The sequence below is a fragment of the Molothrus aeneus genome, chromosome 1 (assembly GCF_037042795.1).
Source record: "Molothrus aeneus isolate 106 chromosome 1, BPBGC_Maene_1.0, whole genome shotgun sequence".
Lineage (NCBI taxonomy): Eukaryota > Metazoa > Chordata > Aves > Passeriformes > Icteridae > Molothrus > Molothrus aeneus.
Genome location: NC_089646.1, coordinates 15,222,885 through 15,249,445, shown reverse-complemented (window position 1 = coordinate 15,249,445; position 26,561 = coordinate 15,222,885). Strand labels below are relative to the sequence as shown.

Here is a 26,561-nt window from a genome sequence, read left to right as displayed (position 1 = left end):
GGAAGCCTAGAAGCAAACTCTCTCAATTATTTTATTGCCTGAAGTGAAAAGCAAGAGTAAATAAATAGCACAAGTGTTTGATGGTTTTAATTTTTATATATATTAAATAAGTTTATTAAGCACAACAGAGCTTGCTTATTAATTATCCGTGAAAAATTGCTCTCTTCTTTTTATTCGTAAAGGCACAGAATTTTATACCTCTCCTCCTCTCTGTAAAACCGGGAAGTATGACACGGAAAGCCCGAGCGCGGCAGACTTGGCGCACGGTGGGAACGGCGTCCCTGCGCTGCAGCTGTCGGTTCCCGCTCAGCCCCGCCAGAGCAGCGGCCGCTCCCGCCAGTCCCGGTGAGCCCGGGCGCGCCCGCAGCGCAGCGCGCCCCGCCAGGTGCGAGCCACGCGGGCCGGGAGCGCGGCCCCGCGCCGGGACAGCCCCGCGGGCCGGGACAGCCAGGTCGGGAGCGCGGCCCCGCCGCACCTGGGGGCGGCTGCCGGGGCCGCACCTGGCAGCGGGGCGGGCGCGGGGCCGGACCCTCAGCGCGGCGCTGCGGTGCTGCTCCACGGGAATCCTGCTGCACCGCCCCGGGGGCCGGCGACCACCGACGCCCCCAGCCCGGCCCCGCCCCGCCCCGCCCCGCGGGGGTCCCCCCGCACTGCCGCCGGCGCGGGGGTCGGGGGGCCCGAGCCCCCCCGGGCGGCGCGGCCGCTCCCGGTACCTGCGGGCGCAACTTTTCCCTCGCCGCCGTTCAAACGCGCTGCCGTAAAGCGCCCGTCTCCCGTGGCAACAAGGTTCCGGGCGAGCACTAGGTGTAGGAAGGTGATGTAAAAGTAAAACCACCCAGTGTCGTAAACCAGGTCCGGGGGGGAGGGGAGGGAGTGAGGGGGGCGGGCGGGGGAGGAGGTGACTGGAGCATTTAGACACCAGCGAGCGGATCATGGCGGATGGCCCCAGGTGTAAGCGCAGGAAGCAGCCGAACCCGCGCCGCAACAACGGTCAGTCACCCGCGGGGCAGCGCCGCGGCCGCGCTGGGGCGGCGGCGGGGCCGGGGCGGGGGCCGGGCACAGCCGTCCCGAGCGCGCAGGGGGGAGGTCGGGCGGGCGCCAAAGTAATTCCCCCGCCGCGGCTCGCCGGGAGCGCGGCTCCCTCCGCACCGTTATATCCGCTACCTGCAGCCTCCCTCGCCGCCGCCTCCCTCCTCCGCCTAGCGGTGCCTCCGCACTCCGCCGCTGTCCGGGACCGTTACACGCTGCTTCCCCCTCAAGCCCCGCGACCGCCCCGCCGCCGGCAGCGGGCTCGGGGGCCCCCGGCCGCGCCGCCGCCCTCCGGCCCGGGCGGGGACGCGGAGCCCCGCGGGGAGCGGCGGGGGAGCGGCCGCCGCCCGCCCGGCCGCGGCAGCCCCAACTCCGAAACTTGTTACCTGCGCGCTACCCCGGGCGGAGCGGGGCCTCCCCCCGGCCCCGCGGGCGGGATCGCCCCGCCGCCCGCCCGGGAGCGCCTCTGCCGCCCGCCGGAGTTTCCTCCCCGCTCGCCCGGCAGCGGGCCGGCTCCTCGCCCCCGGCCGGCGCTCGCCTTTCTCGGGGCGGCGGTGGGGGACGCCGGCCGGCCCCGAGGGGACACACCCGGGAGCACACGCGGGGGAGGCACGGCCGCCGCAGCGGGCGGCGATTCGCGCGGGGGCAGCGCGGCCGCCCCGGGCCGGCGCCCCCGCTCCGCGCCCGCCCGCTCCGCGCCTCCCCGCCCCGCCGAGAGTTGGTGCCCGGCGGCGCCCCGCGGCCGCCCCGCCGGGCCGGTGGGGAAGGGACGGCTGCGCCCGGGCGGCGGGGGCGGGCGGCGAAGTTTCTTCCCTTCCCTCTGGCTTCGGAGGTACCTGTTTGTATAATAATGGGTGGTAACGGTTTGGCCGGGGGCCCCCGCTCCGCTCTCCGTGCGTGTGTGACCAGCTGCTGCAGTCTATATAAGGAATTACATTTACATTTCAGGCTTAAGGGCTGCTGTGGGGTAGTGTTTTTTTTCCCCTTCGGTACGTGTGTTACTTTAAGATGCAATGGGAAGGTACACGGCGGGGGGAATAAAGGCTCGTAACACCCACTCTCTACTTATTTTCTGGAAAATGGAGAAGTAGTTCGGTCCTCGTAGCACGACTCTTCGGAATAGGATGTAGAGTAGGCGATTTTGTAACCCTCCTTGGCAATTTTAGGTTTTATGTGGCATTTCCTGTGCAGGGTCACAGATAGGAAGGCTTTGCCTGCGATCTGAGATGTTTTCATATGCAGTGAACGGTCTCCGAAATAGATCGGAGTCACCATCAGTGCTTCACCTCTCTAATCCTCCCTGGTCGGGGCATAACGTGGTGATAAATGACGGCCTTTCCAGGGGCTAACGGGTTCGTTTGATTGCGTTCAACTTAAAAGGGTTTTCTTATTTTTGCTGTGTGCGTTTTCTAGCAAGTACTCTTGTTTCCACGCTCATGTTATTAATTCCTTGTCCTAGTGTAAATATTTATATTTAGCTCATGATTTGGCTGTGCTAAAGGTAAGTTTGGAAAGTGCTTTTCTCTTTGCCTTATTAAAAATGTGGATGATCAGAGAAAGGGGCTTTTCTTGTTGCTGACGACAACATGTGTGACATGTGAGTCTGAACCACCCAGCGTCTGTGCAGGAGCTGTAAACATGTTTACCTGAACAGGAAAGAAAATGGATTTTTCTCTTAAAGATCCAGTGATATGAATACCATACTCTTAAAGCATATCAACAGATGACTTGAGAGAGAAATTTTCTGAAAACCTGGCTTTTGAAATCGACGAGGGAAAAAGATCCTTGATTGCTGCAGCAAATGGCAACTTGTGCAGGTAGAAAAAAAAGATGGTGTTTAGTTTTCTCCTGCATGCATGTCAGCCCCCTCCTGTCTGCTGCTTTCATTCTCAAGGGAGGGATTTATTTACCACGCTTGCTGTCAGTGTTTTTCCTTTGTGCTTAATATTAGAAAACCAGATTTAAGGCTGTTTAGCACAAACCGTTTTGTCTGCAGCGTGTATCACTTGCAGAAAACAAAAGGTGTATAAGATCTGGTATCATTCCAGGTATCTTTCATCTTTATCACTTTTGGACCTCATTCCTGCACCTACTTTATTATGTAAAGCCTCTGAGTCTTTATCAACTAGTTCTGTAATGTAAAATGTAGTGTGTCTTGGTTTAGGCTGGTTTTGGTTCCTTTTATTGAGGAATTAAAACCAACTTAAGTCATTGTGCATTGGAGCATCAGGATCGGTTAGATAATAGAATCTGGATAATAGAGATTTCTCAGCAGTGGGTTTATGTTTGACTTGTAAATATTTACTGAAGAAAATGCGTAGAAAAAAATGTTAACCCTTTAACCTTTAAAATAAATAAGTATGAGGCTTTTTTTCCCAAAGTCGCAGAATGCACTTGGTTCTTATAGGTATCTTCTGTTAATGAGGGGAGATGCATAAGCAACTGGCTTGTTTGTAGTATAAAAAATAAAAGAATTTTTATGTTGTTTCCTTTCCATGTTCCCACAGAATATGAAATTATTACAGAGAGATTGCACTAGACATCCAGTATGCCAGTTAATGATACTGGGCTATGGCACTGAGTATTGTAAACTTGTCTTCTTTTTATCTCTTGTAAAACTTAATACAGCTAATCTTACACTGTAAACTTTTGTTTTTTCTTACTTTCCCCTTCTTTCTCTCTGTGTTTGGGAGCCATCCTGGTGCATTAACTCTAGTTGGAAAGACAGTCTTATCATCTTAACTCTGGAGCTGGTTCCTTTTCTGCCTTGTTTATTGGTCCCTACAGGAGGTCAGCAAAGAGCCGATTGGTGCTGCCATTAAGGCCTCCACCTACAAGGAAATCTGGCACTTCCTACCTGAGGAAAACTACCCTGTGTCATTGTCCTTAGTTCTGGCCAATACACAAACAACTTCTGCTACAGCAGGAGAGTTAACAAAGTGTTGAGATAATGTGATACGGCGCTGGTTGGGAGTCTCTCATCCCATCTACTTCTTTCCCTTCTCCCTCTTTTTTGGTAGAAAAATGAAGAGGAGGAAAGAGAGATGTGGTTTGGGTAGTTTTTGCCAGTCATCTGCATAGCCACGCTCTTGTGAGACTCCTGAGAAGACTTCAAATAGATTCAATATCAGCAAAGGTTTTCTTGTTCTGAGTTGGTTTGCAGGCAAGATTAGTTGCTTTCTTAGCTTCTCTCATGTATATTACGGGATTGTCTTAGTTTTTATTAAACAGCAAAACTAAATGTGATGTATCTTGTTCTTCAGCAATGCTGTGAGATAAGTAAAACTATATATTTAAAACTTTCCTTCCCAGAGTGAGAAAAGATATCAACGTAAAGTATAGATGTTCTGAAAATAATACAAGTATGCATTCAGGTTTTCAGATGCATATTTGATGGTGAAAAGAGGAATGTATGAATTTGGGTAAATTCTGCATGCTGTCAGGTACATGTGAGGAGAAGATATAAGCCAGCCTTGGTCACAGTGAGTTCATTACTAAAAGGTTATGTTGATTGACTTGTTAGAGTGCTATTTCAGTTGCTTTACAGTTGGTTCTTCTCTCTTTTTTATTTCTATTAGGTAACACTTTCATATAAAGTTTTGCTACCAGGCTAAGAACTGTAAGAAGACTGTAAGTCCCTTTGAATAAGGCAAAAGCATATTTCTTCTAGCTCCAAGGTGTTACCTACGGGCAGGACGTCAGGTGTTAGTGACACTTGGGATACAACGTTCCTGCTTGTGCCTGTCTTCTCTTGCCCCCTTGCCTTTATTTTTTGCTAGGTATCATGTTTTCACTCTAATGTTAATTTAAATTTGCAATTTGGGATTTGTGGAATGTAGCCTGAGTTAAAATTCCAGGCACAGTGAACGGGTCTACATAGACAGCTGAATTAACTGTTTGAGACCAAGGAAACCTTCTCTCTTATAAACAAGTAGCACTTCTATTTTAGTGTTAGCTACTGAAGTGTCGTGCAAGTTCTCTTAAAAAGGTCACTATTTCTTCATTTTTCTGTCAGCAGTCAGTGCTTGTTATTTTAATAGTTGTGAAGCAGGTTGTCTTATGGTAATTAATTACCTGAGGCAGTTGGGTGTTCTTAAGGTAATTTGTTTCCTGTTTGCCTTGCTTGTAGGGCTCTGTACGTGTGCTGCTGAAAGGGTTAATAAAAAGTAGCAAGAAGATGAAACTTTCCTTCTGACATGGGCTTCCCACTCATAGAAATCACTCAGTGTTTTTAGTTAGAAGTCTGAGGATTTCACTTCTTTGAATTCAGTCCAAATTTTCTGCTGAATATTTTAGTTACATCAGGTAGACTCAGTGGGGAGGGGTTTCTGAGGACTTTGGGCATTATGACAGGTCCTGTTAATTGGTGTTACTGACTTTGGTTGGGCTCTTGTTCTCTGTAAGCAGCTCCTCTGTGGACAGAGCAGGAGGAAGGGGTTCTACAGCTGTTCCCTCCTTCCTTCCCCACTGACACTCCGGTTGTGGTATTAGCCTGTAATTTTTTCTTATAGACTTTTTCCAGTGCTGGGGGGAGAGGCTGAAGTACTCTGAAGTCAAAATATCACTGTAATGCCTTTCCTCATGTGGAAACATCTGTTTTAATAGAGTTTAAAATGCCAGTGAGGGATGGCAGACACTTTTAACATGTGTGGGACTCTGTATTACTATGGTAAAGAAATAAAATTAACTTCTGTGAAACTTGGGTTGTAGGTTTTTCACTTGGGGTTTTTTAACTGATTTTTGATCCACTGCTCTCCATTGCAGAGAAACTGCTGAAGCTACATTATCTGGCCAAATGCCTCTTAAGCATCCCTGCTTCTAAATTCAGTCATTATTATTTACCAAAAATATAAGCTTATTGCTGAAGTCATTAGCTGTTTGTAGTCACTTCAAAAACATTTAACTAATTGATATTGCAAACTGATTGGAGTAGGTGTGCTTTGTCAACTGTAAACAGTACATTCTGAGTCTCTGGAAATCATAAGGGTTCTACTCATGATAGGTTTCAAATACCCAAAACTGGAGGTTGAAACCCAAAAATTACTTTGTTTTTACGTAGGCTTTCATACCATATTGCGAAGTACAGTTCTAGATTAACTTTCAGCTGATTAACATCAATATTCCTGAGTTTTTGGTGGTTGTTACCTACATTTTTCAAGAGGACTCAAGCCTAGGATCTTTTCTGTTTTGGGCAAGTAAGCAGAACCCTGTCTTTCATTTGTGGTCTCAGAAACATTGGTGCTTCATTCTGGCAGCTATAATAGGCCTGTTATTTTTGAGAACTAAATTCTCAAGTGACTTACCCAGGGTCACACAGGAAGTCCATAGCAAGACTGAGTCCCAATCCATTTTTAATCCTCAGGACTACTCTTGCATTTGGCTTGATCTAGAGCCTTAAAGGGAAAGAATAGTTTTGTCATTTGGTAGTTACTATTCCTTTCAGCTTGATTGTTTAAGTTCGTTCATATTTATTGGAATATTTTTGCTTCCACCAAACAAGTGGCAAGACGCAAAATTCAATTTTGTCTTTAGCCATTTTTAGATGGTATTAAGATAGACTATGAAGACAGGAAACATCACCAGTGAAAATACTATGTAGTGATGTGCCAGAAAAGTAGAATGTTGTCTTCTGGTGTGTTTTGTATTTCCAAATCTTCTGTTCGATGATGCAAGGGTAGACAAAAATAAGTCACATCAGGAAGGAATTAGTTAAGGACTACACTGTTAACATCAACACTGCTGCTGGGATGTGGAGGGTTTTAAGGGGACTGTGTTGGAGTTGCACATCTGGGCAGAAATTATTTCATCAGATGTTGGTTTTGTTGTGACAGTAATGACTAAAGAGTCTCAGTGTATAAATAACCAGCATTTCTAATATTTGAAAATGGTAAGTAAATAAAAAAGCATAAGTCCTTCTCAAAACAAAACTTTCCCAGGAATGCCTAAGTAAGTGCCAGGCCTGATAAGTTGACTAGACTGGGACAAACACATGCAAGTCTAGGTTTTACCAGCACAGCTGCTTGTCACAGGTGGAGCTGTGTGGGAAGCAGCTGTGGGTGCAGGTGGGTGCTACTCCTGCCTGGGCAGCACAAGGCAAAGGTGGGTAGGAAGAATGTTCTCATATCTTCATTTGTGAAGATGTGTGGTTAGCTCCACTCATGAGACACTGCAATACATCAGTTAGGATAGGGATTCTTTCCTGCTAAGAGAAATGCTGCTGGAAGTTTTTAGCAGTTACAAAAAAATATGGACAAATGCCCAAGCAAAGTCTGGAGAGCAGAGGGTTGTATGGGAGAGGCAAAGTGTGTTTGAGGGAAGAAGAGTTGAGTAGGCAGGGGTGTAGTCTGCTTCTCACTGAAGGTCTGATACCTGATTTCTGATGCACCTTGCTGGCCTTCCAGGGAGGAATGTATTTGGCTGCTGCATGAGAATATCACAGTGGTAAATAGCTTTGACCTCACTTGACTTGGTGATGCCTTGAAATACTGGAATTGTTGTTGAGTTGTGTAGGGGGTTTCATGAGTGGATTGTTTTGTAATACTTTCTATGTCCATGTTATGTTGGCAAGTTTTTTTCAACCTTTTATAAGCCATTACCTCTAATACTCTCAGTTGATTTTTTTGCTAATTATTATGTGCTCATGTATTTCTCAGTCTTGGTTTGCTTTTCTAGTTCTCCAGTTCCTTACATCTTATTTTATTATTGTTGGAAAGAGTAACAAAAGTTTGATATTTTAAAAAACTGTTCACAGTTGCAACTTTCTAAGCTTTGTGACCATTTCTTTCATTTTTCCTATTGAGCTACAGTTTGTTTATTTAATATTCTATTTATCTCTTTTTTGCATAGATAAGTAGTATTCCTGAGTGACAGTCAAGAAGAATGGGAATTCAGTCAAGAGCAGTGAGACTTGATGGATAAAATACTGACTCCAGTTAAATGCAGTATAGCTTTATAAATCTATTTCAGTACTCCTGAGAAAGAATACTACTTCCATCACACAGAATGTAAGCACCTTTCAGACAGTAAGAATGTATGTACTGAGTCTTCCTGTATCTTGGCCTATACATCCAATTCCTTGTGTGAGTACCTGGCAGCTTACTCACATGTGTTAGCAGGATAGGTGATGGTAGAGTAGAAAGAAGAAACTTGTTAAATTTTTGTCTGTATGTGGAGCAGCAAGGCAGGATTCAGATGTTTCAGTTGGGTAGTGCTGAACATATTAACCATGTTTCTTTAGACTTGTACATTTGTCCCCAGAAAGGACAATAGAGAAGAAAGGAGCCTATTTTACTTTGCCTCACTCTGATTGTCTCAGATGCCATTACTGTAATGTAATATATTTTATTTTAACATGCCTTTTCAGAGCAGCAGAAGTTAACTAAAAATATGCTTTCTCATTTTTGAAAGTCAGTAGTGTTTGAAAGCAGCCTGTTTCAGTTCTCTCCTTTTCAGCTGTCATTCCCAGCTGTCACAATCTCCGTGATGGGAGGACTTTACCCCTGTTGTTTTAAAGCAGTTTGGTTAACAGCTGCTGTCACCCAAAGGTTAAAACCTGAAAATGGGCATCCTTTATTGGTTTCCTTACAAATATTTGCTTTCTGTTTGCTAGCATCTTTCTTGTTGCTTTCCCTTCAACGTGTTCCATTGATCCTATTTTTGGAGAACTGTGTTAAACAAATGAGCATGTCTAATGATGAACGTATTCTTAATTATAACTGAAAAAGAGAGCAAAAAAATTGTTTGCTGTGCTGTGATGACATTGCATCCTGTTCAGTTAGGATCTGTGAATATGAGTAGCAGTTGTTCTTCAGTGAAAGTACATGCAAAATTAGTTCTTTAAACACCAAGAACTCTCTATGATATGGGAGTGTATCAGAAGGAAAAGAAACAACTGTTCCTTAAGTAACTGCATAGTATTCTGTACTTTTCTGATGCAGAGATCCTCTCTTTCTGCAACTCCTCTGTACTTTAGCTTCTCACAGGTCAGGAACACTGGAGGAGCTGGCAAGATCATTGGAGAAAAATTAGTTATAAGCCTTGCCATTCACCATGGCTCTGAGAGTGATTTTCATGGACAGCACTAGAAGGGGTTAAGAGTCTGATGTGGTAGAGAGTATTTTTACCTATGAACTACTGTGCCTGTCCTTGTTAGGATCAAATGCTAGTTGGGCCAGTGATGCTAGAGAACACCTTCAGTTACTGTGATATAAAATATTTTCATTATTTCAGCAAATATCCTTTTCCCAGTTCTCTTTGATAGGCAGCTGACAGACAGTGAGGGCAATTTTCTTTCTATTTTGTAGGCATCCATCCACAGATGTATATATGGAAGAAAGCAAAATGATGTAACAAAACATCACAAATGTGGCATGATTTGAAAAAAGCCTGGGGAAATCTATTCCATCTGAAAAAGGACAAACTAAAGAACAGAAAAATCAGGCCTTAACTACAAGACTTAAGTTGATTTTTGTTGAACTGGTAGGTCTCTAAAGAAGCAGGTTGGGCTTCTTATTTGTTTGTTTTCCTAACACCTTCCTCCTCACGTAAGCTAACATAATTTTTATTAATGCCTAGAAGCATCAGGGAGATGAGTTGTCCCTTTTTCTAAGATGCACTTGTCTTTAAACAGTTTTTCTTAATGCCTTGAAGTATTTTTGCCTTGTGTGCTTCCAGGTATGTATCTAATTTTCCTTCTTCTCACCTTCTAGTCCATTTTGTCATTTCTCTTAAGTTCCTGTAAGCTATCCACTATAAGTCATGTTAAGTCTTAGACTGGAAAAGGAGATACTGTTCAGAATCTGTAACCTGTTTAATCTTCCATCCCGTTTTGTTTATGTCTTTCCAAAGCCTTTCCTTTTCTTCATAGTATTCCTGGCACAGCTATTTGGTTAAGTCAAGCAAAATAGAACCAGTCACACGCTACTGGATTCATTCTTATGCTATTGTTCACAGGAAGGACCTAGGTACAGTTTGCCTGGTAAAGAGCATGAGGTGGTGAATAAGGGCTTTGAAGCAGATTTGGAGCTGTAATGACTGGCTTCCTTCCCTGCTGCTGTCCCTTCCCCTTCCTTGCTAAGCATTTTCATTTGAAATACTAAGGTGTGGTCATGGGCATATCTGTTCTCAACTTCCAGTAATTTTTTGCTCACTGCTGAGCTGCACCATAATTACATATGCAAATGTAGTATTTTTCCCCCTTCTTACCTTGCACATGTGGGAGAGGAAGATAAGGTTGCAGAGTACTGTTGGGGATGTGCTGCTGTTGAGGAGATGCTGCAGATGGCTGCAGAAGGAGACAAGTACTCAACCTGGAGGACAAGGCTCAGCAGGGGATTTCAGAACTTCTATGTCTGAAAGGCAACAAGAAAACAGTATTCTTGCCAACTTTAAACTTTGGATAGGAGCAGATTGGAGGATGGCTTGTTATAACAACCTATTTTGATACATTCTAGCTACTGGTGCTGAAAGTAAATTTGCATTTGCTGTACAGATTTGTTTTGTAGACATATATATATCTACATCTATCTATACCTATATATCTGTAGTTATATCCAATAATTTAATTTATTAGACTGGTGTGAATGCTCCCAGTATTAACACAAGGTAGACTTCTGTTCATAAGTGTTGTAATGATAGCAAAACCACAGAGACTAATTCTGTGGAACGGACTATTCTGACAACTTCTGCCCTTCATGGTAAGGCTTACCTTGTACATTTTCCAGATTTGGAATTGAGAGATGTACTGTATTCCTGGAACACTGAATATGATTTTGAGCAAATATTGGAAGATAGAATTGGTTCTATAGTGCAATCAAAATGCTGGGAGACTTTCTACAAAATAGTGAAATAATACCTTAGAAATGAGAAGCAGAATTTAATTGGTAGCTGTGGACTAGGAAAAGGGAAATAGTTCCAGTGACACATCACACAGTATAACGTGCCATAGTTCTCTCTGTTTCACCACGTGATTAATCACGCCTGCATAGCTCATGTGGTGGTTACATGATGATGAGCCTGGCTTTTACCTCAGCATGTGAGTGAATAAAACTAGTGGCAGACTTTCTGCTTCTGTGAACTTAGCCAGTTCACACAAGGAGAATTTTAGCTTTTCAACTGTAAAGGATACAAATAGACTTGAATAAAAATCATGACATACAACAGAGGTTTATGATCCTGACAGAAATTCTTACAAGATGTTTGATGCAAACTGTTGTCTGTGGATCTGATGCTTGAAAAATGTTTTTGGCAGTACTGCTTGTGGTGGTGCTAAGATGCTTTCCTTCAGAAGTGAAATAGAATAAAGTGGTTAAGAACTCCAGCAAATATAGGCATTTTCTTTATTTTAGTATGAAGTTGCAAGCCTTCTCCATTTATTTATGTCATGTGCCTGGAAAAAGTAATTAAAAAGCTCCTTGTTATGTACTATGTATGCAAATAATTTCATTGCATTTGTTTTTTCATATGTATGGTGTCACAATAATTTGGCATATAACTCTTTAGAAAAGAGTTCTTTTCTGAGCCAGAAAGAAAACAGAAGTGCTGAAATCTAAAGCTTGTCAAATGTCTTGTTCTAATCGTTTACAGTTGCCTATATTTAACTCTCTTCCTGACTTTTGACATTATTTTTAAGCATTTTGAAGGTCTTGTATAGCAAATTCTCAGAATAAAAATATTTGACTTTTTGGAGGTTCCAAGGTGCTCGCTTACTGAGTAAAGTCTTCCGGGTTTGTGCCTTAAAGTATCTTAATAGGCATCCTAATGAAGCTTTTTATCCCTTAAATATTTCCTCAACCTGTCTACCTTTAAAGAATTTGTGTGTCTTCCTGCAACCACAGTTTTAAGTAGGACTGTCAATCCAATGTGTGTCTTGTTCATTCTTGGGTCTACTCTTGGAACACTTTGTAGCTGAAGTGTGTGTGCGCATGTGCAGCTGCGTGAGCTGTTTTCCTGCCTTTTCCTTTTGTCTGTCAAGCTTCTGGCTGATAGCAGATTAGCCATCTGAATGTGGGCAGCAGAGTAATGGGCTGTACAGAATGCCTGGGGCTTCTTGCATACAATAAAATGACTCCATTATAAAGCAAAAAAATGACAAGCCTGCCATGGAGGACGTCTGTACTGGAGATGGAGAGAATAGCCTTTGGTTTATGATCATGTTATTGGGTATAAAATAAACTTAATTTTTTTCAACTGTCAAAAGTATTCCTAGGTGCTTTACAGAGCAGTGCTGACAGTTCTTCTGGCAGGAAAATACTTATGAGCTAAATTGGTGATGTACTACTTGCTATTCCTGATTGCTGTATATATGTGTGGGGGTAGGAAGGGAGTAACAGCATGATGGCTCAGTTTCATTTTCATCATGCAGGTGTGTGTGGTTTTCTCCTTTCTTTTAAATTTTTTTATCTCTAATATTTTGCTTAGTTACAGGATTACATAATCTGCCCTGCAGAAGTGTGTTAGGTTTATTAAGTCTTTTGGAAGATGTGCTAATACAGATTTGAAGGAAATTGGGCCAGGAGCATGGCTGAGACACAGGGAGTCCAGATGCAGGAGGAGGACATGAAATATAAAGCTGTAGAGAGTTGGCTCAAGTAGACAAATGAGGCTGTGTGCAGAAGCATAGTAGCAGAAAAACTAATGAGGAATCTTATCAAGTTTTTTTTGACAGCTATACTTACCCATTGTAAGAATCCAGTGTTTAAAAAGCCCTTTCAATTGTCTACAGTTTACTGTGTCAGTAAGCAGTAGTGGCTGCTTGTGCACTTGTAACTTCCAGTTACAGCTTTCAAGAAGATTTTTTGTTTGTTTTTATGGCATTCAAGCTCTAAAAGGTGCTATCCCCCATTAAAAAAAACAGGTGCAGTACGTTAATTTATGCTAAATGGAAGATCTTCCTGGTTTGCATCTGCTCAGGAAATTAAGACACCTTCTGATATAAATGAGCTTCCAAACTAACTGGAAAGTCAGGATAAAAACAATTTGGTACATAGAATACATATGTATTGTTAAAACATGGAAAACTTGTATTAAAATATTTCATTAAACAAACCTCTTAACTCACATTTGGTGTAGTTTGTCTTGCTTGTTGTGGTGTGTTCAATATGTTGCTGTGGTTAAAACTGAAATGGGCTCTGGAAATCTCTGCTTGAGCAGCAAAATGTATGAATTGAAACTTTTAATAAATAAAATGGGAATACTATTTGAACAAGCTTTATTTTTGTCATTCTGTTAGCTGCTGCCAGGTCTCCTTGTGACTGTTCTGGATGTGGATACTGTTTGTTGTAAGGATTGTGTCCTTTGAAGATCTCCTTTTAAAAGCTACATGTTACGCATCAACTTTCCCCAGTCCCTTGGATTGATTTGCCTTAAGCAAAAACCCTTCCTCAAAATTTCTGCTCCCTTCCTGTCCTGCAATAAAGTCTGCTGCCCCTTGCCTCCTCCCCCCTCTCCCAAGGAAAAAGGAAATAACGAAAACTGATAATACCACAGTGCTCCACAAATGCTGCTCCCTTGACAGCAGTATTAATTCTCTTTACATACATTTTTATTTTGCATTCAGAATTGTTTCTATAATAATATGGTCTTTTTATGGTGCTGAAGACTGTAGCTACTTAGCAAGGAAGCTGGTGATAAAACTAAAGCTTAGTTAACTATCTCTGACAGTGGGTAGTCTGTAACTGGTGACAAATAAAATACATTCCAGACTAGCTTAAGAGAGATCTGTGGGGTTTTTCTCATCTCCTCTTTCTTTGCCCCATGTGATTGCTGTGGTTTACGGTAGGAAGCCACTAGTTTCTGCAGTCACAGACGGAAAGGGACGCATATTCACTGGTAGGTGATGTAAAGACATCTCAGTAAGAATAAGAAAGTGAACTCTCTTGGGGGGAAGGAGTTAGCTACATATTTTACAAATCTTTCAACTCCTGTGACTTAATTGGCACTCCTGAAAGCAGTATGTTGCACATTATTGCAGCTTAGGAAAGTTGCATTTATGAATATGAATAAAAAGATCTAGACCTGTTCTTGTCCTTTATAGGGTTTTTATAGTTACATATTGGGCTGAGAAGGGTATTGCCTTCGACTGATCTGGCTGGCATGGCTACAGTGTTGTGCTGTGGCTGGTTTTCAGGACAGATATGGGAAATTGCAGAAGAGCAGAGTGGCAGAACAGTTGAAAGATCATCTTCACTTAGCCAGAAGAAAATGTGGAAAATGGGGGTTTCATTATCTTAAAAGTATTTAGGTACAGAAAAAGTATTCTTTTGGTGGACAGTTTTACTTCTGGTTTTCTGTGTTGTTTAAGGTGTAATGGTGGCACAGCTGACTCAAACACCATATTATGAGGAAAGTTTGTAGATATGAAAGGATCTGTGCTAATATACCCCAAACATCTATAAAAGAAATCTTGTAATGGGGTACTCCTCCTATACGATTGAGGAGTGGGGTGTGTGGAACCCAGTGTCCTTGCTTCGTGGAGTTGAATGATTGCTTGTCATTAGTGGCAAGAGATATGGTATGTCAGTCTGTCTGACCAAGCAGTACACTTTCTAAATGTCCCTTTCAGACAAATTCACTAAAACCAGGAATTTTTGAGCACTTTCTGGGTCCTGCTAGTACCTGTTAATTTGGAAGTCAGCATTTGGTTAACTGGTATGTTCAAAGTTCTCTATTTAAAAATACACTAGTGAAATATAGTCCTAGTACTAAGAAACAGGATTAGCCCTCAATTATAACAGCCTTTGGGTTGATGCTTAAGGTCTCTTGGTAGTTTTTTGTTGGCAAATACTAGTACAGCAGGATTGGAATCCCGAGTTTAGGATTTGATAATTAAGAGCATCCGCTGCAAAGCTATGAAATGGCAGAAACTTGTAAATCCATGTTTTTCAAGTTTAAAAGGTAACCAGTTCAGAATATTTATTGGTAGATTTAACTCAAATTACAACATATTCTAAAACTATGCAAACAGGTTGTCTTTTGCTGGTTGGAGTGAGGAGGATGTGGAAAGAGCTTAGTGTCTCCTCTCTAAAGCATCTAGTGAACAAACTATGAATTTACAGAAGGCCTTGTGCAAACAGAAGTGCAATGCATGTCACAAAATGACATGCTTAGAAAATACAGGCCTGGAAGGTGCCTTCTTTATCCTTCACCTTGTGTCCTCTCCCCAGTTTTCCTGTTGTGGGTCCTAGTGGCCAGCCCTTGCCTTAAGCTTTGACAAACACAGTGCTATGAAGATGTGGAAGCTCACAGGTTGACACTGATTTGCTCCCTACTTCAGCCCAGAACCATGCAGTTTACCTGTCTTTTGGCTGTTGTTTTTCTTAGGTAGAACAGATTGGTTTCTGCAGTAGACAAGTTAGGGTAAGTGAAATATTGTTTGTTGCCATCTTTTTTATGTGTTTTAGGCCCTGTGTGAATTCTGGTGACTCCAGCAAATATGAAGAAGAGTTTTTTAGATGTGCTGTATAGACAGATGTTATAAAGCCTCACGTTTTTCTCCTTGTCCTGGAATTGAGTAGTTCTTAAAAGAAGTTAAATGAGTCAGTGCAATGTTCTCACTCCTGGATGAAGTAGTGAATCCTGTCATGCTTTTCTACTGTCAAAAAGCATCAGGATTTTAAGATGTGCAGAGCTACAGCGTATTTTCACCTCCATTCTTCCCCCTCTTCCAAGCAAGACTCTTTTAGAGATGGGAAAAAATGCTACCAAAAAAAGCCAAATCTGTGTTTTTCAGCTTAAATAAGGCATATGATTATCTCTGCTGTAATAATAGGTGGTTTAGGTTTCTTGGAGCAAATCATGCAGTTCTGGAAAACTTATGTGATTATTACAGAGTACTTCAGTGGACAGTCTCTGATACAGTTGGGAACTCTTTAATTTGGGTAACTTGCAGAGACTGAAATGCAATCCTCAGCTGATCAGCCTGCCTATGAGACCAAGGAGTGTCAAGTTCTGTTTTGGAGGAAACGAGTATTCAAAATCATTCAGGTTCATTCACATGTGCTTGCCCTTAGATTTCCTTTTGATGTTGACTCACAATGGAGTTCTGGAAAACCATGCAGCCAAAAAAAAAGTTGATATTACTGTCTTGGATGTTATTGATGAAACTAAGCAATACTTCTGATTCTATTTCTTTTTGTTTTGTTTTTTTAAGGTTTTGTTAACTGAATATTATTTCTCTGTACCTCTCAGATTCCCAAAGTATCTGGTAGCCATCTACAAAACTCAGAATATTCTGAAACTAGTAAGCAACTGCACCAACATGACAAATCTGTTTGCTTACACAGCATGATAGAATAGGAGGGATTTCTGTACCATCTTGAACACAACCTGCCAGGCATTAGGAAAGCAATGTGCTTTGTTCACAGCAGGGGACAGAAGGGATTTGGAGAGAAGTGAGGCCTGCATTTCCTTGTGATGCTTGTGTTGTCATCCTCACGTGAGAAAGAGTAAGGGTTCTTTAGTCATCTCTCCTGTCTCAAACCCTCTAGGAGTGTTATTTTTGTTGTTTTTCTCCATTTCTGCAAGCAGGACACTCATTGGAAAGCCTACGTGTAGGTTTCCATTTAGGCTTGGGGGCTCTGGAACAAAATATTCAGTCTTTGAGATCAGGTCAGTCTTCTACTTTTAATGGAATCTTAGTTATTCATGTGAGAAAGGTGCAGATGAAGAAGTCATACTGAGCATCTGCAGGAATCAGGGGGCCTATTTCCGTAGCCAAAAAGAACAAGCATATTTTGTGCTTCCTTGAGAGGTTTTTTTTTTCCCATTTGTCAAAAGAATAAAGACTGTCTCCTGCCCAAAGGTTATTTAAATTGATGCCCTAGTGTTTGAGATGAGAACATGTAATGCAGCTAATTCCTGTCAGTTAATGGTGTGTATCCCACTAAACACAGCCCTCTTGCTTCTGCCTTGAGAGGCAGTCAGTAGGGCAGTCCTGAGTCTGCTGTTACCTGGTTGTGTGCCTTTGGTGGAAATTGAGGAATAGAGGCTGCTTTTTGGCAGATGCACTGGCAGTGCTCTGGCATAGGAGCTAGAGATGGTAGTAGGAGATGTTGGTGCCTTACTCCTCAGCTTGGGGAAGTCTGGGTTGCTGACAAAGTGACAGAAATGTGTCTGATTGCCAGCTATGGTGAGCCAGCATTCTTATGGAAAACCACCTCCTGTAATAAAGAGAGGTTTGAGTTTCTCTCCAGTTAAGACATCTACTGATGTCTGCTAGTGACAAAATGCTGTATTATTTGTAAGACATAAAGAAATAGAGTTGTTCCTAGGAAAGCACTGCCTCAGAAATGCTGCTTTTTAGGGTGTAGACCTCTTCTTCTGCAGTGAAAACAAATAACAACTTGCTTGCTGAACTGTGACCTGTTTTGGAGTGACAGTCTTGCAGCTTGCTGAATCGACAGCTGGGCTTGCCACTGTGCTGCCCGGAGCTGAGAGTGAGCTTCACAAAGGCTTTGGAAGAATACATTTGTTTTCCTTCCCTGTTGTTATTTCTCAGCAGGTTTTCAAGTTGCAGGCTCTTCCACTTTTAGTAGCCCTGAAGCTTACCAGCCCGCTACTATTTCAAGTTAGTTTCTTGTGTGCTTTCTTTAAATATCCTGAATGGCAGCTGGAAGACTCAAATAATATTTGAGAAACTAAGAAAATCAATGATAAGTTATTTGATAAACCTTTTTGAGCTCTCTGGGGTAGCTAAATGATTTAAATGTGACTTTTTTTTCTGGTTTGAATCAATTAATTAACTTCTAGTTAGGTAAAAAAAACTGTGGGTTTGGTTTTTTTTTGTGTAAAGAGGGAAGGATATAAATGGTTTGGTCAGACCTTCTTTCTAATAATAATTCAGTATTCTGCAGATGAGTTATGTGAGTTGACATGAATGTGGCTAAAAAGGAAAATGATCCATTTTTCCAGATGAGGTAGTGCCAATTGTGAGAATTAAATGTTCATGCAAAAATTATTTTATCTCTGAGCTAAATGTTGCTAAACATGCTATGACATATTTGGCTGGCATAAACTGTATGCCAGTGTTTGTGGTGGTGGGAGTTTAAACTAGTTCATTTCAAATCCTAGCAAGCAGCAGCTGAAACACTGCTGAATGACCTTTGACATAGGGACCCATGAATGCCCCAAGTATGATTTCACTTTCACCACGTTCTTTGTGAATCTGAATGCTTGTCAAATCAGATGTGTGTTTAGACCTTTTCACTGAATATGCTTGGAGGGAAAGAACAAAGCCTGGGGTCAACTTGGCATAATCCCTGCGTTTATCTTTATTCTATTATAGTGGCTTGTGGGGGATGGAGTTACTATTTTCTGTGAGGTGAAAGTGCAAGTAGAGTGTAGGTAGGCTATCTGTCTTTTCTTCCAGACTTTCCCAGCAGCCTGACTGGTCTCCAATGATTTACTTGTGTTAATGTATGGCTGACTAGGCAGATTGCTGGTTGAGCCATGTGCTTTGCTAGTTTTTTCTACCCGTCACTATTCTGTAGCTGCTGTGCCTGCCCACTGATGTAAACAGGCACCTCTGGCTTGTCCTGGGTAGCACATGCAGGAATGGCTCTGTGCTACAAAGTGCTTTGTTCTCCCCACTGGACATGGGAGAGGAGGTAACATAGGTTTTCACATTAGGACTACTTTTGCTTCAGTACAAATATTTTTTTTTGTTATTTTAAGAGATAAACAGCTTCATATGGTACATATGCATTTTTTGCTTTTGCAGGCTATTAGTCACACTCAAGTAAGGAGTGACTAAGTCTGTTATTAGCCATTCAAATTGGGAAAGCCTTTGTCTCTAAGGGAAGAACCGGAGAATTCTACGAAATGATTGCTATAGACTTTTTGCAGTATTTTTAGATTTTACTCCTCTGGTAGATTCACTTCACAATACAGGATTGTTTCTGTGTGGAGCTGGAGTGGTCTGAATCTGTAAACGAGCTATTGTGCGGTAAAGTACAAGTGGGTGGAGGAGCTCCATGACAAAAGGCCTAGTTACCTTTACAGTTTGTTCGCTGTACCTCATGCACTTTGTTTCAGAAGAAAAGCACTATTCAGCCACTGGAGGATAAGGAGGCAGCCTTTCACACAAGGCTTATGGGAAATTTCTCTCTGACTTGGGGGTTTTCAGCTTGTGTACCCTGCACCTTCTGAGGCTTTCCCTGAAACGACTTACTGTGTGTCTGGACCCTGTGCACCTCATGGGGTCAGCGCTTCCAAGTCTGGTGCTTTGGCCACTGTTTTCCACCTTAACACATGCACTTGTTTGGGTTTTTTTCTGTTAGATTTTTAATTAAATTTTGAAACATTTATTTTTAAGGAAAGAGTGTGTTCCCTTGTTTTTTTAAAGGTTTCCAAACTAGGAAATAACTCACTCTCATTAACTTCAGAGATTTAAAGCACATTAAACATCAAGGAGATCTGTCTTTTTTATATATATAACTAAACCTGGTAAGAATAATTGTGAAATCCTGAGTGTACTTCTTTGGTTTTTGAACGAAACTTTGAAGCTCGATGTCCTCAGCAGTTCCCTTCTTCTGTGTTTTTTCATTGTTTACTTTCTCTTTTCATAGCTTAGAGGAAAAGTAATTAAAAACCTGTTTATTCTGCTTGAAAACAAATATGCTTCACTCAGCACCCAATTTTCAGATTTAAAACACTTTTGCACAAAGAATTGCTCTTGAACTGGATGTTTTGGGGGTTTGAATTTTTTTGAAAGGAGAATTGTGTTACTTCAGTCCATCTTCGAAGAGGAGATGCTCTGGGGAGAGCAGGACACTGCTTCTCTTGCCTGACACAGGCAAGCAGGGGATGGCTGAAGACAAGCAGCTGCCTCACACTCTCTCTGGACATGAACACCCAGAGCTGGCTCCTGCTTTCCTCCCAGAAGCACTGGAAGGTGCACTCAGCCCCACAGGTCACAGCCCTGAGCATGAGCTGGAACTAAAAGGCTTCAGCCCAGTAAAATAATTTTAAAAAGTAGTTGAGGCCTGGACCTATACCTGTGTTAGCTGTGTGGATTATGGAGGCAGCAGCCACTGGCAGGAGGCAGAAGAGGTATTTAATCATCTATTGCTGCTTTAAGGAATATGTTTAGTGCCTTTATTTGACACTACCAGCATAATTTTGCTCAGAATCTCAGGCTGAGCAGCAGGGTGTGCTTTTTTGCTTGGATCCTGACCTGTGTACCCTCTCCCTATCACAACCTGCCTTGGTTTGAATGTTGCACTTACATACCTGAGTTCACTAGCCTGCATTTAGCCTGTAGTGTTCTTTGTGGCATACTTAGTTCAACTGTATAATATTAATGACAGCAAGAACTTGCATTTTAAAACCCCTTACTGTTGCAGGCTGTAAATTAGTAAGTTACAAAATATGCCACAATGCTTACTGGTTCTCAGGATAAGAAAACTCTGAACAATTCCACCATAGTTGAGTGAAACTGATATGTGTTTTTCAGAGCTGTTATGAACTCTTATCTACTAGTCTTGGGTACTTGTAAATAATACCAGAAAATCCTTTGCTTGCATTAATCAGAACAAAGAGGCGGGAGTCAAATGTACACTTTTGCAGGTTCAGGTGTTTTAATTGGTAAATCAAACCCTCAGATCTTAAAATGCTACTTATATGTTATGTACTAACAGCTTTTCTTTTAATTCTGCCTCTCTCCTATTCTCTCAGGCTATGAAACTACATGCTGTGTAAGAGTTGCTATTTTCTTTATGTTCTCTGTTTCCAGGCTGCTTTAAACTTGAAATGTTAAGGGAGGTTTTCTAGTAACTAATTATCCCACAGCTTCTCCATTGCTTTCCAAGCCTGGGATGTTCTCTTGGGGTTCTTTTGGGTCTAGTGGTGTGAGGGTGGCATTTGGAGAAGCATCTCTACCAGCTGTGAAGTGAAAAGGCTGAACTGGAGAAGCAGTGCTGGAGGAAACAAACCTGCTGTTTTGTACCTAGTTGGGAAGCTGATCTGATTTCCCAGTTGATCTCAAATGCAGTCTAGTTCAAGGAGACAGCTATAAACCTCAGTAATACCCACAGCTGACAATTCAGGAATGTAAGCTTGTTGGATTTTACATTTCTCTTACTGTCCCAAGTGCAAGTGCCTGGGGGAATAAATGAACTCTAATGTGCCTTAAAGGCTAGTTTGAATAGTTGAGACCATAAAGGCACAAACAGATGTGCATTCAAAGCCACAGTTCCTGGCAGAGTTGCTGACCAGAAGCCTGCCATGTGAGGGTCCTTCAGCTCATCTACCCCTGCAACTTGCTGTGGTGCTGCAGAGTCTTTGTGCTAATTTGGGAAGTCTTCCTTCAGAGGCCTGGAGCCCATTGGCATAAAGCATTCCTTCCAACTGGACTGAAATCTATGTTATACCCTCCTGCTCTAGTCTTGAGCTCTTAAACAATGTGATGTGTTGAGCATGTGAATGGCCTTACCTCAAAGTGGAAACTGGTGGGTTTGTCCCCAGGTTTCTCTCTGTCTGGGAACAGTTGAGTTGAGTCCTCTTGAATGTCTGGCTACTGACAGCCCCAAGGCTTTTGTTTTTGTGCTGGGCTTTAGCTAACTACTATCACTTGGTTATGTTTTGGAATGCTTCATTCCAAAAGGAAAATTAAAAGTTTCTTCACCTGTTCATTTAAAATGGCTCTGGTCCTATTTAAGTAGCAACTACTAAAGACTGAAACAAACCAACAGCTCCACGCTGCTAGTACTGTGGAATTGTTTTCCAGAATTTTTATTTGTTGGTTGGTGTGATTTATTTCTTTAAGTCCTGTCCTAGTAGCTAAGAGGATTCAGGACAATCAAAATAATTACCAGTTTAGGTCCTTGGGCAAAATAACAGAGAGACTGCTACTTGGGATTACTTGACAAAGTATTAGATGGAGGAAATAATATCCTGTCAAGTAAAGGTTTAGGGGAAGTCTGGTGGTCATGTTGAAAAAGTAAAAGTGAGGAAAGAACAGCTTTTGTCAGACTTCAAGACAGCAGAATAATGCAGAATCACTGTCATGTTATTTACAGCAATATTTTGCTCCAGTCTTCCTGTGACTGCTGCTTGAATCTGTGCTTCAATATCTTGATTTCTTGACTGAAAATCATTCCTGGTCAAAGTGGCAGGCAAGCCCAAAGGAGAAGAATTAATGAATTGTAGATAGAGTTTTCACTCACACTCTAACCTCGAGAATCCTGTTTGCCAAGAAAGCCAAGTGTACAGGAACACCTCAGTAGGCCAACTGTTGGCATCTCAAGGGTTAAGAATGTAGCCTGTGCTTTAGCTGCTTTCACTCTTCTGTCCTTTCCTCTGAGTGTGATACTGAGGAACTGAGAGAGAGGGGGATGTTAGCCTGCATAATTGTCAAACAAGTGGTCCCAGTGTTATTCTATGGGCAACCAATTGATGCAATCTGTGGCTCTGTCAACAAGTGGATCTGTTATCTCACAATTGGGAGAGATTAAGAACAAGTGGTCAATTTAGGGCAATTCAGGGAAGTGGTGCTTTGTTGTCTTATTGCAGTGTCTGAGCATGCCCTAACTCAAAATCTAGCTTCTGTGTTGTAGGAGTTTTCTGGTGTGGGATTTTTTTGTTAGGGTTTTGTTTCATTTTGAATACATCCTTTTCTTTCACTCGACCTTTATTTATTTAATATTCTAGTTTTTAAGTCCAGTGCTACATACATACACGTGGCAACTGGGAAAAATGTCACACAATTCTAATAAAAAGATAGATCCATGTCAGCCCTTCCCTACTCACACAGTTCATGAATGAAGGATGGTTTCCCTCAGCAGTTGTGTGCTGGAAGTCATTCAGATGTGTTGCTATTTTTAAAGACAACTTTTGTAGGGCAGAATCTCTGCCTCCTTATGTATATCTACAAACTATTTTCTTTTCATGCAGACTGAAACTTGTATGGAATGTAGTCAGACTTCAGCTCATTCTGTTAGCAGCTTTCTTATTGACTTCTCTTTACCCCTACATCCTTCTTCAGAAAAGGGTTTTCTTAAAGGGCTGTTGTCCCAGAGCTTGCTTACAGCATGTGTATGTTTGGCCTATCAGCATGCCTATGTACTTTGGCTGTATAAATTGTAGGGTTGGCTCACAGTCTTGAGCACCTAAATTTAGATGCCAGGGTATGAGCTCATTGCCTGTGTTCCCATTATAGTCTGCAGAGACCTAGCCAGTGGACCTGAAGAACTGCTCAGCTGACTGAACATAGGTATCTGCTTTAGGATGAGCAGAATATACCATTGATTTTAGTGGGAACATAAGCAGCTAGTTGATGCAAAAATGCCTGAATCTAGGTTTTACTATCTGTGAGCTGTCTCACCTTAATGCTCTTTTTACCTCTATTAGTCAAAAAACTGTTTTATGCTCTTTCACTGTTAAAACTCCCTTAGTGAGTTCTCTCTTTTATTACTTTCTTTTGAAAATAATAATAGTGGTTGAAATTTTTGAGCACTAAAAGCTACATTGTGAAGATGTTAGCTGTCTAGAGCTTTCTTTAACAATATAGTCTTCAGTTCTGTGGCACTCATAGACTGGTGTGTTAGTTCAGCTGGGAAGCAGCTGAAGCTGCCTGCCCTGCCCCATGTATTTTCCTTCAGAACACCTTGGTATCAACCTATCTCACTCAAGCCAGGTTTCTTGTGTCTCCTGCTGGGAAAGGAATGAGATTCTTGCAATCTAAATGCTATCTCAGAGTGTTGTGAGGCTCTGCTGTTTTCTCTTGTTCAGTTGCATGTGCTGTCATAGACGGTCACAACTACCTTTTAACTTAAAATGTTGATTTCTGTTGATTACTTAAGTAGTGCTTTTGTACTGAAATGGTGATCATAAATGAGACTGAGGCATTGGAGTGGGGAGGTTTAATAATGGGAAAAGCTGCTTTGAAGCTTTGAACTGAGATGTATCTGTGAAGGACTATTTTTTTTTTTAATAGCAGTGAAATTTTCAGGGCCTTGAGTTCAATGTGATTAGAGTAATTGCTAGTTGTTTCAGATCAAGGAAGAATCTATTGTGTAGCTGAGCAACTTAGACAAAAAATATCTTTTCTTATTCCCTTCTTCCTGTATAGTAGTAGTTGCCTTCTTGAAGATTTCTCCATAGCCAGAGTGCACATCTTGGATTTTGCTATGTCCTCAATATTCAGAGTGCTCACTAACCACAGGATGCATTCAGTACTTAAAGAGTGAAGTGGCTGGAGGGGGGGCAGCACAGGCAAGAACTGAAGAATGGTGCTTAAACAAGTAGATACTTATAGTTAAATCTCTCATACGGTACAAAGTTATAGCTGAAATAGTTCCATCTTTTAGTGTTCATGCTGTACAGTGTTGTTTTACAGTCCTTTTGACTTCATTTATGGAAATGAATAGATTTATGTTAGAAAAGGAGTAGGTTTGCACTGTTGTAATAAACTAGGGGACTGGTGGAAGGCAGAGTAGGCATCCTGTAGGAATTCAGCTTGTAACTGGCTCTTCTAAAATCTCAGATTCTGAGATGAAGTGATAGGAGTGTTTGAACCATCCCTACAGGGGTAGATTTCTTAAGAGAAGATCACGAGGGTTGATATCTCAAACTTCATGCTGATTTTTTTTCTTCAGCGTCTTGTTTTGCAAATAGAAGCAGAGGCAGCCTGACAAGTATCTTTTCTTCCTTCTCTTCCCTGCCATAACTGTATCAATGTAGTATCCATCTGCTTTGAAACATAACTTTGTATCTGGAGTTTTTTGTGTCATTGCTTTTACTTGAGTTAAAAATTCCTATTAAAAATTACGGAGGAGTTAAGTCTATATGCATAACTGCATTAATTTTTCCAAATTTCCATTGAAAAGAAATAATTTAATTTCATGGACTGAGCAATATATTTATCTATTTCTGTAGAAATCAAAATCTCTTGAAGTTGTACAAGAAGCTCTGTGGAAAGTCGCCACATTCCTTCAATGATCTGGAAATGTGATATTTGGGTGAAAATGATCTAGGTGGTGTTTTCTTCTGATCCTTTCATGTTAGTGTGAATTTTAAGAAGTCTTTAGGAAATACTTTAAAAAAAACCCCCAAAACCATATTAAAGCAACATATTTTTAGCTGTTCCAAATACCCTTTTGAAGAATTCAAATCCATGTGTTTGATAGTTAAACTTATGAAAAGTAATATGAGAGAAACTGATGATCTGAAAATAATTTGTCCTATATGTAGCAGTAAGTGAGATTATCTACTCAGAAGGAGTGTTCGCATGCTAACTTTTCATATTGACCTTTTGGGGATTTTAATTTTGAATAGCTTCAGGTAGAATGTAATTACAGCAAACACTAGAAAGTCTTTCAGGCTGTAGTTGCTCACTGCTGCTAATGTGTGCATTCCTTTGAAAGGATGGTCCTGGAAGACACTGAAGTTGGTGGTTGCCAGCTGATGGTGAGTTCCCAGGACTCTGAAATGTCTCCCTGTTGACAGGAAAATGCTGAGGAGGTGGTGTTGCAATTGTATATGTCATTAGAGAAGACCAAAGCTAGAGTATCATGCCTGCTTCTTGTACCAGCTCTTCAGAACTGTTGCCAGCATGATATACAGGAAATATTGTGTCTGTGTTCATATTAAAAAACAAACCAAAGTCAAATAAATATAAAAATATGCAACCAAAACTACCACCACCACAAACAAAAAACAACCCCCCAAAAACCAGAACACCAAACTTACGTTAAAATTCTAGCAAAACAGTGCTGAGAATAAAGAAGCCTACTTTGAGTTTACCTGGAAGAAGAGTAGGAAATGTTTTGATAAGTCACAGAGGAAAGAAGCTCAGAGGAAGATGTGAAAGCTGAAGTTGGGCAGTTCTAGCAGGTAAAGGTAGATGCCTGTTGCTTCTCAGCAGTTACTTCTACCATAGGCTTCTTCTATGTGTCAGGTCTTAAAGACAGTTAAATTTGGGGAATTTACCAAACATTAGTTTGTGATGATCATAAATGAATTTTTTAAATGGGCTTAATAAGACTTTTAAATAGTAGTTTCTGGGTTAACCAGGAATCATGGACATCTTGAGCTGGTGGCTGAAATTGTGTTCTGTGCTGCTCAAGGTGGCAGACTAGGTCATCATGCTGTATCTGTTTTTACCCAGGGATGGGGGGGGGGGGGGCACAGAATTCTTTGCACATTTGGAAATTGATTACAGGCTAGATATAAAATTTCTGTATATTTTATACCTAGACCAAAATTTTTGTGTTCTGAGAAATAAAAAATTTGTGTTCTCAAATACTGATTGCTTAAGAACAGTTGGGAAAAGCTTCCTCAGATGCAGTTTGGATAAGATTACATGCGTACAACACATCTCTAAGTTTGGAGAATATATGCAGCCTATTTTATGTGATAAATTGACTGTACATCTTCTACACTTGGTTTAAAATGAATATGCCTGCATCCCTCTCTCCTGGCAAAAGCATATTGTAGTGAAAGGGCTGGTGGGCAGCATTGGTGTCTGTGAGAGCTTTCTGCAGATAATGCTCTTCTGGGTTATTTGCCCCAACAGATAAATTGTAAAGTTAATTCTT

The 26,561-nt window shown here is 41.7% G+C and overlaps 1 protein-coding gene and 1 long non-coding RNA gene across 3 annotated transcripts in view; both read left to right on the top strand.

The window, feature by feature from the left end:
• Nucleotides 1-903: 903 nt before the first annotated feature.
• ZEB1 (zinc finger E-box binding homeobox 1) overlaps nucleotides 904-26,561 on the top strand; it is a 120,326-nt gene continuing 94,668 nt past the window's right edge. For both annotated transcript variants that reach the window (XM_066551800.1, XM_066551790.1), the window contains exon 1: nucleotides 904-990. In XM_066551800.1, coding sequence (XP_066407897.1) covers nucleotides 933-990 — 58 coding nt within the window. In that variant the 5' untranslated portion in view covers nucleotides 904-932. The remainder of the gene's footprint in view (nucleotides 991-26,561) is intronic.
• Nucleotides 2,663-26,561, top strand: part of LOC136557700 (uncharacterized) — a 43,138-nt gene continuing 19,239 nt past the window's right edge. The window contains exon 1 of the long non-coding RNA XR_010783788.1: nucleotides 2,663-2,846. This is a non-coding gene — a long non-coding RNA (uncharacterized lncRNA). The remainder of the gene's footprint in view (nucleotides 2,847-26,561) is intronic.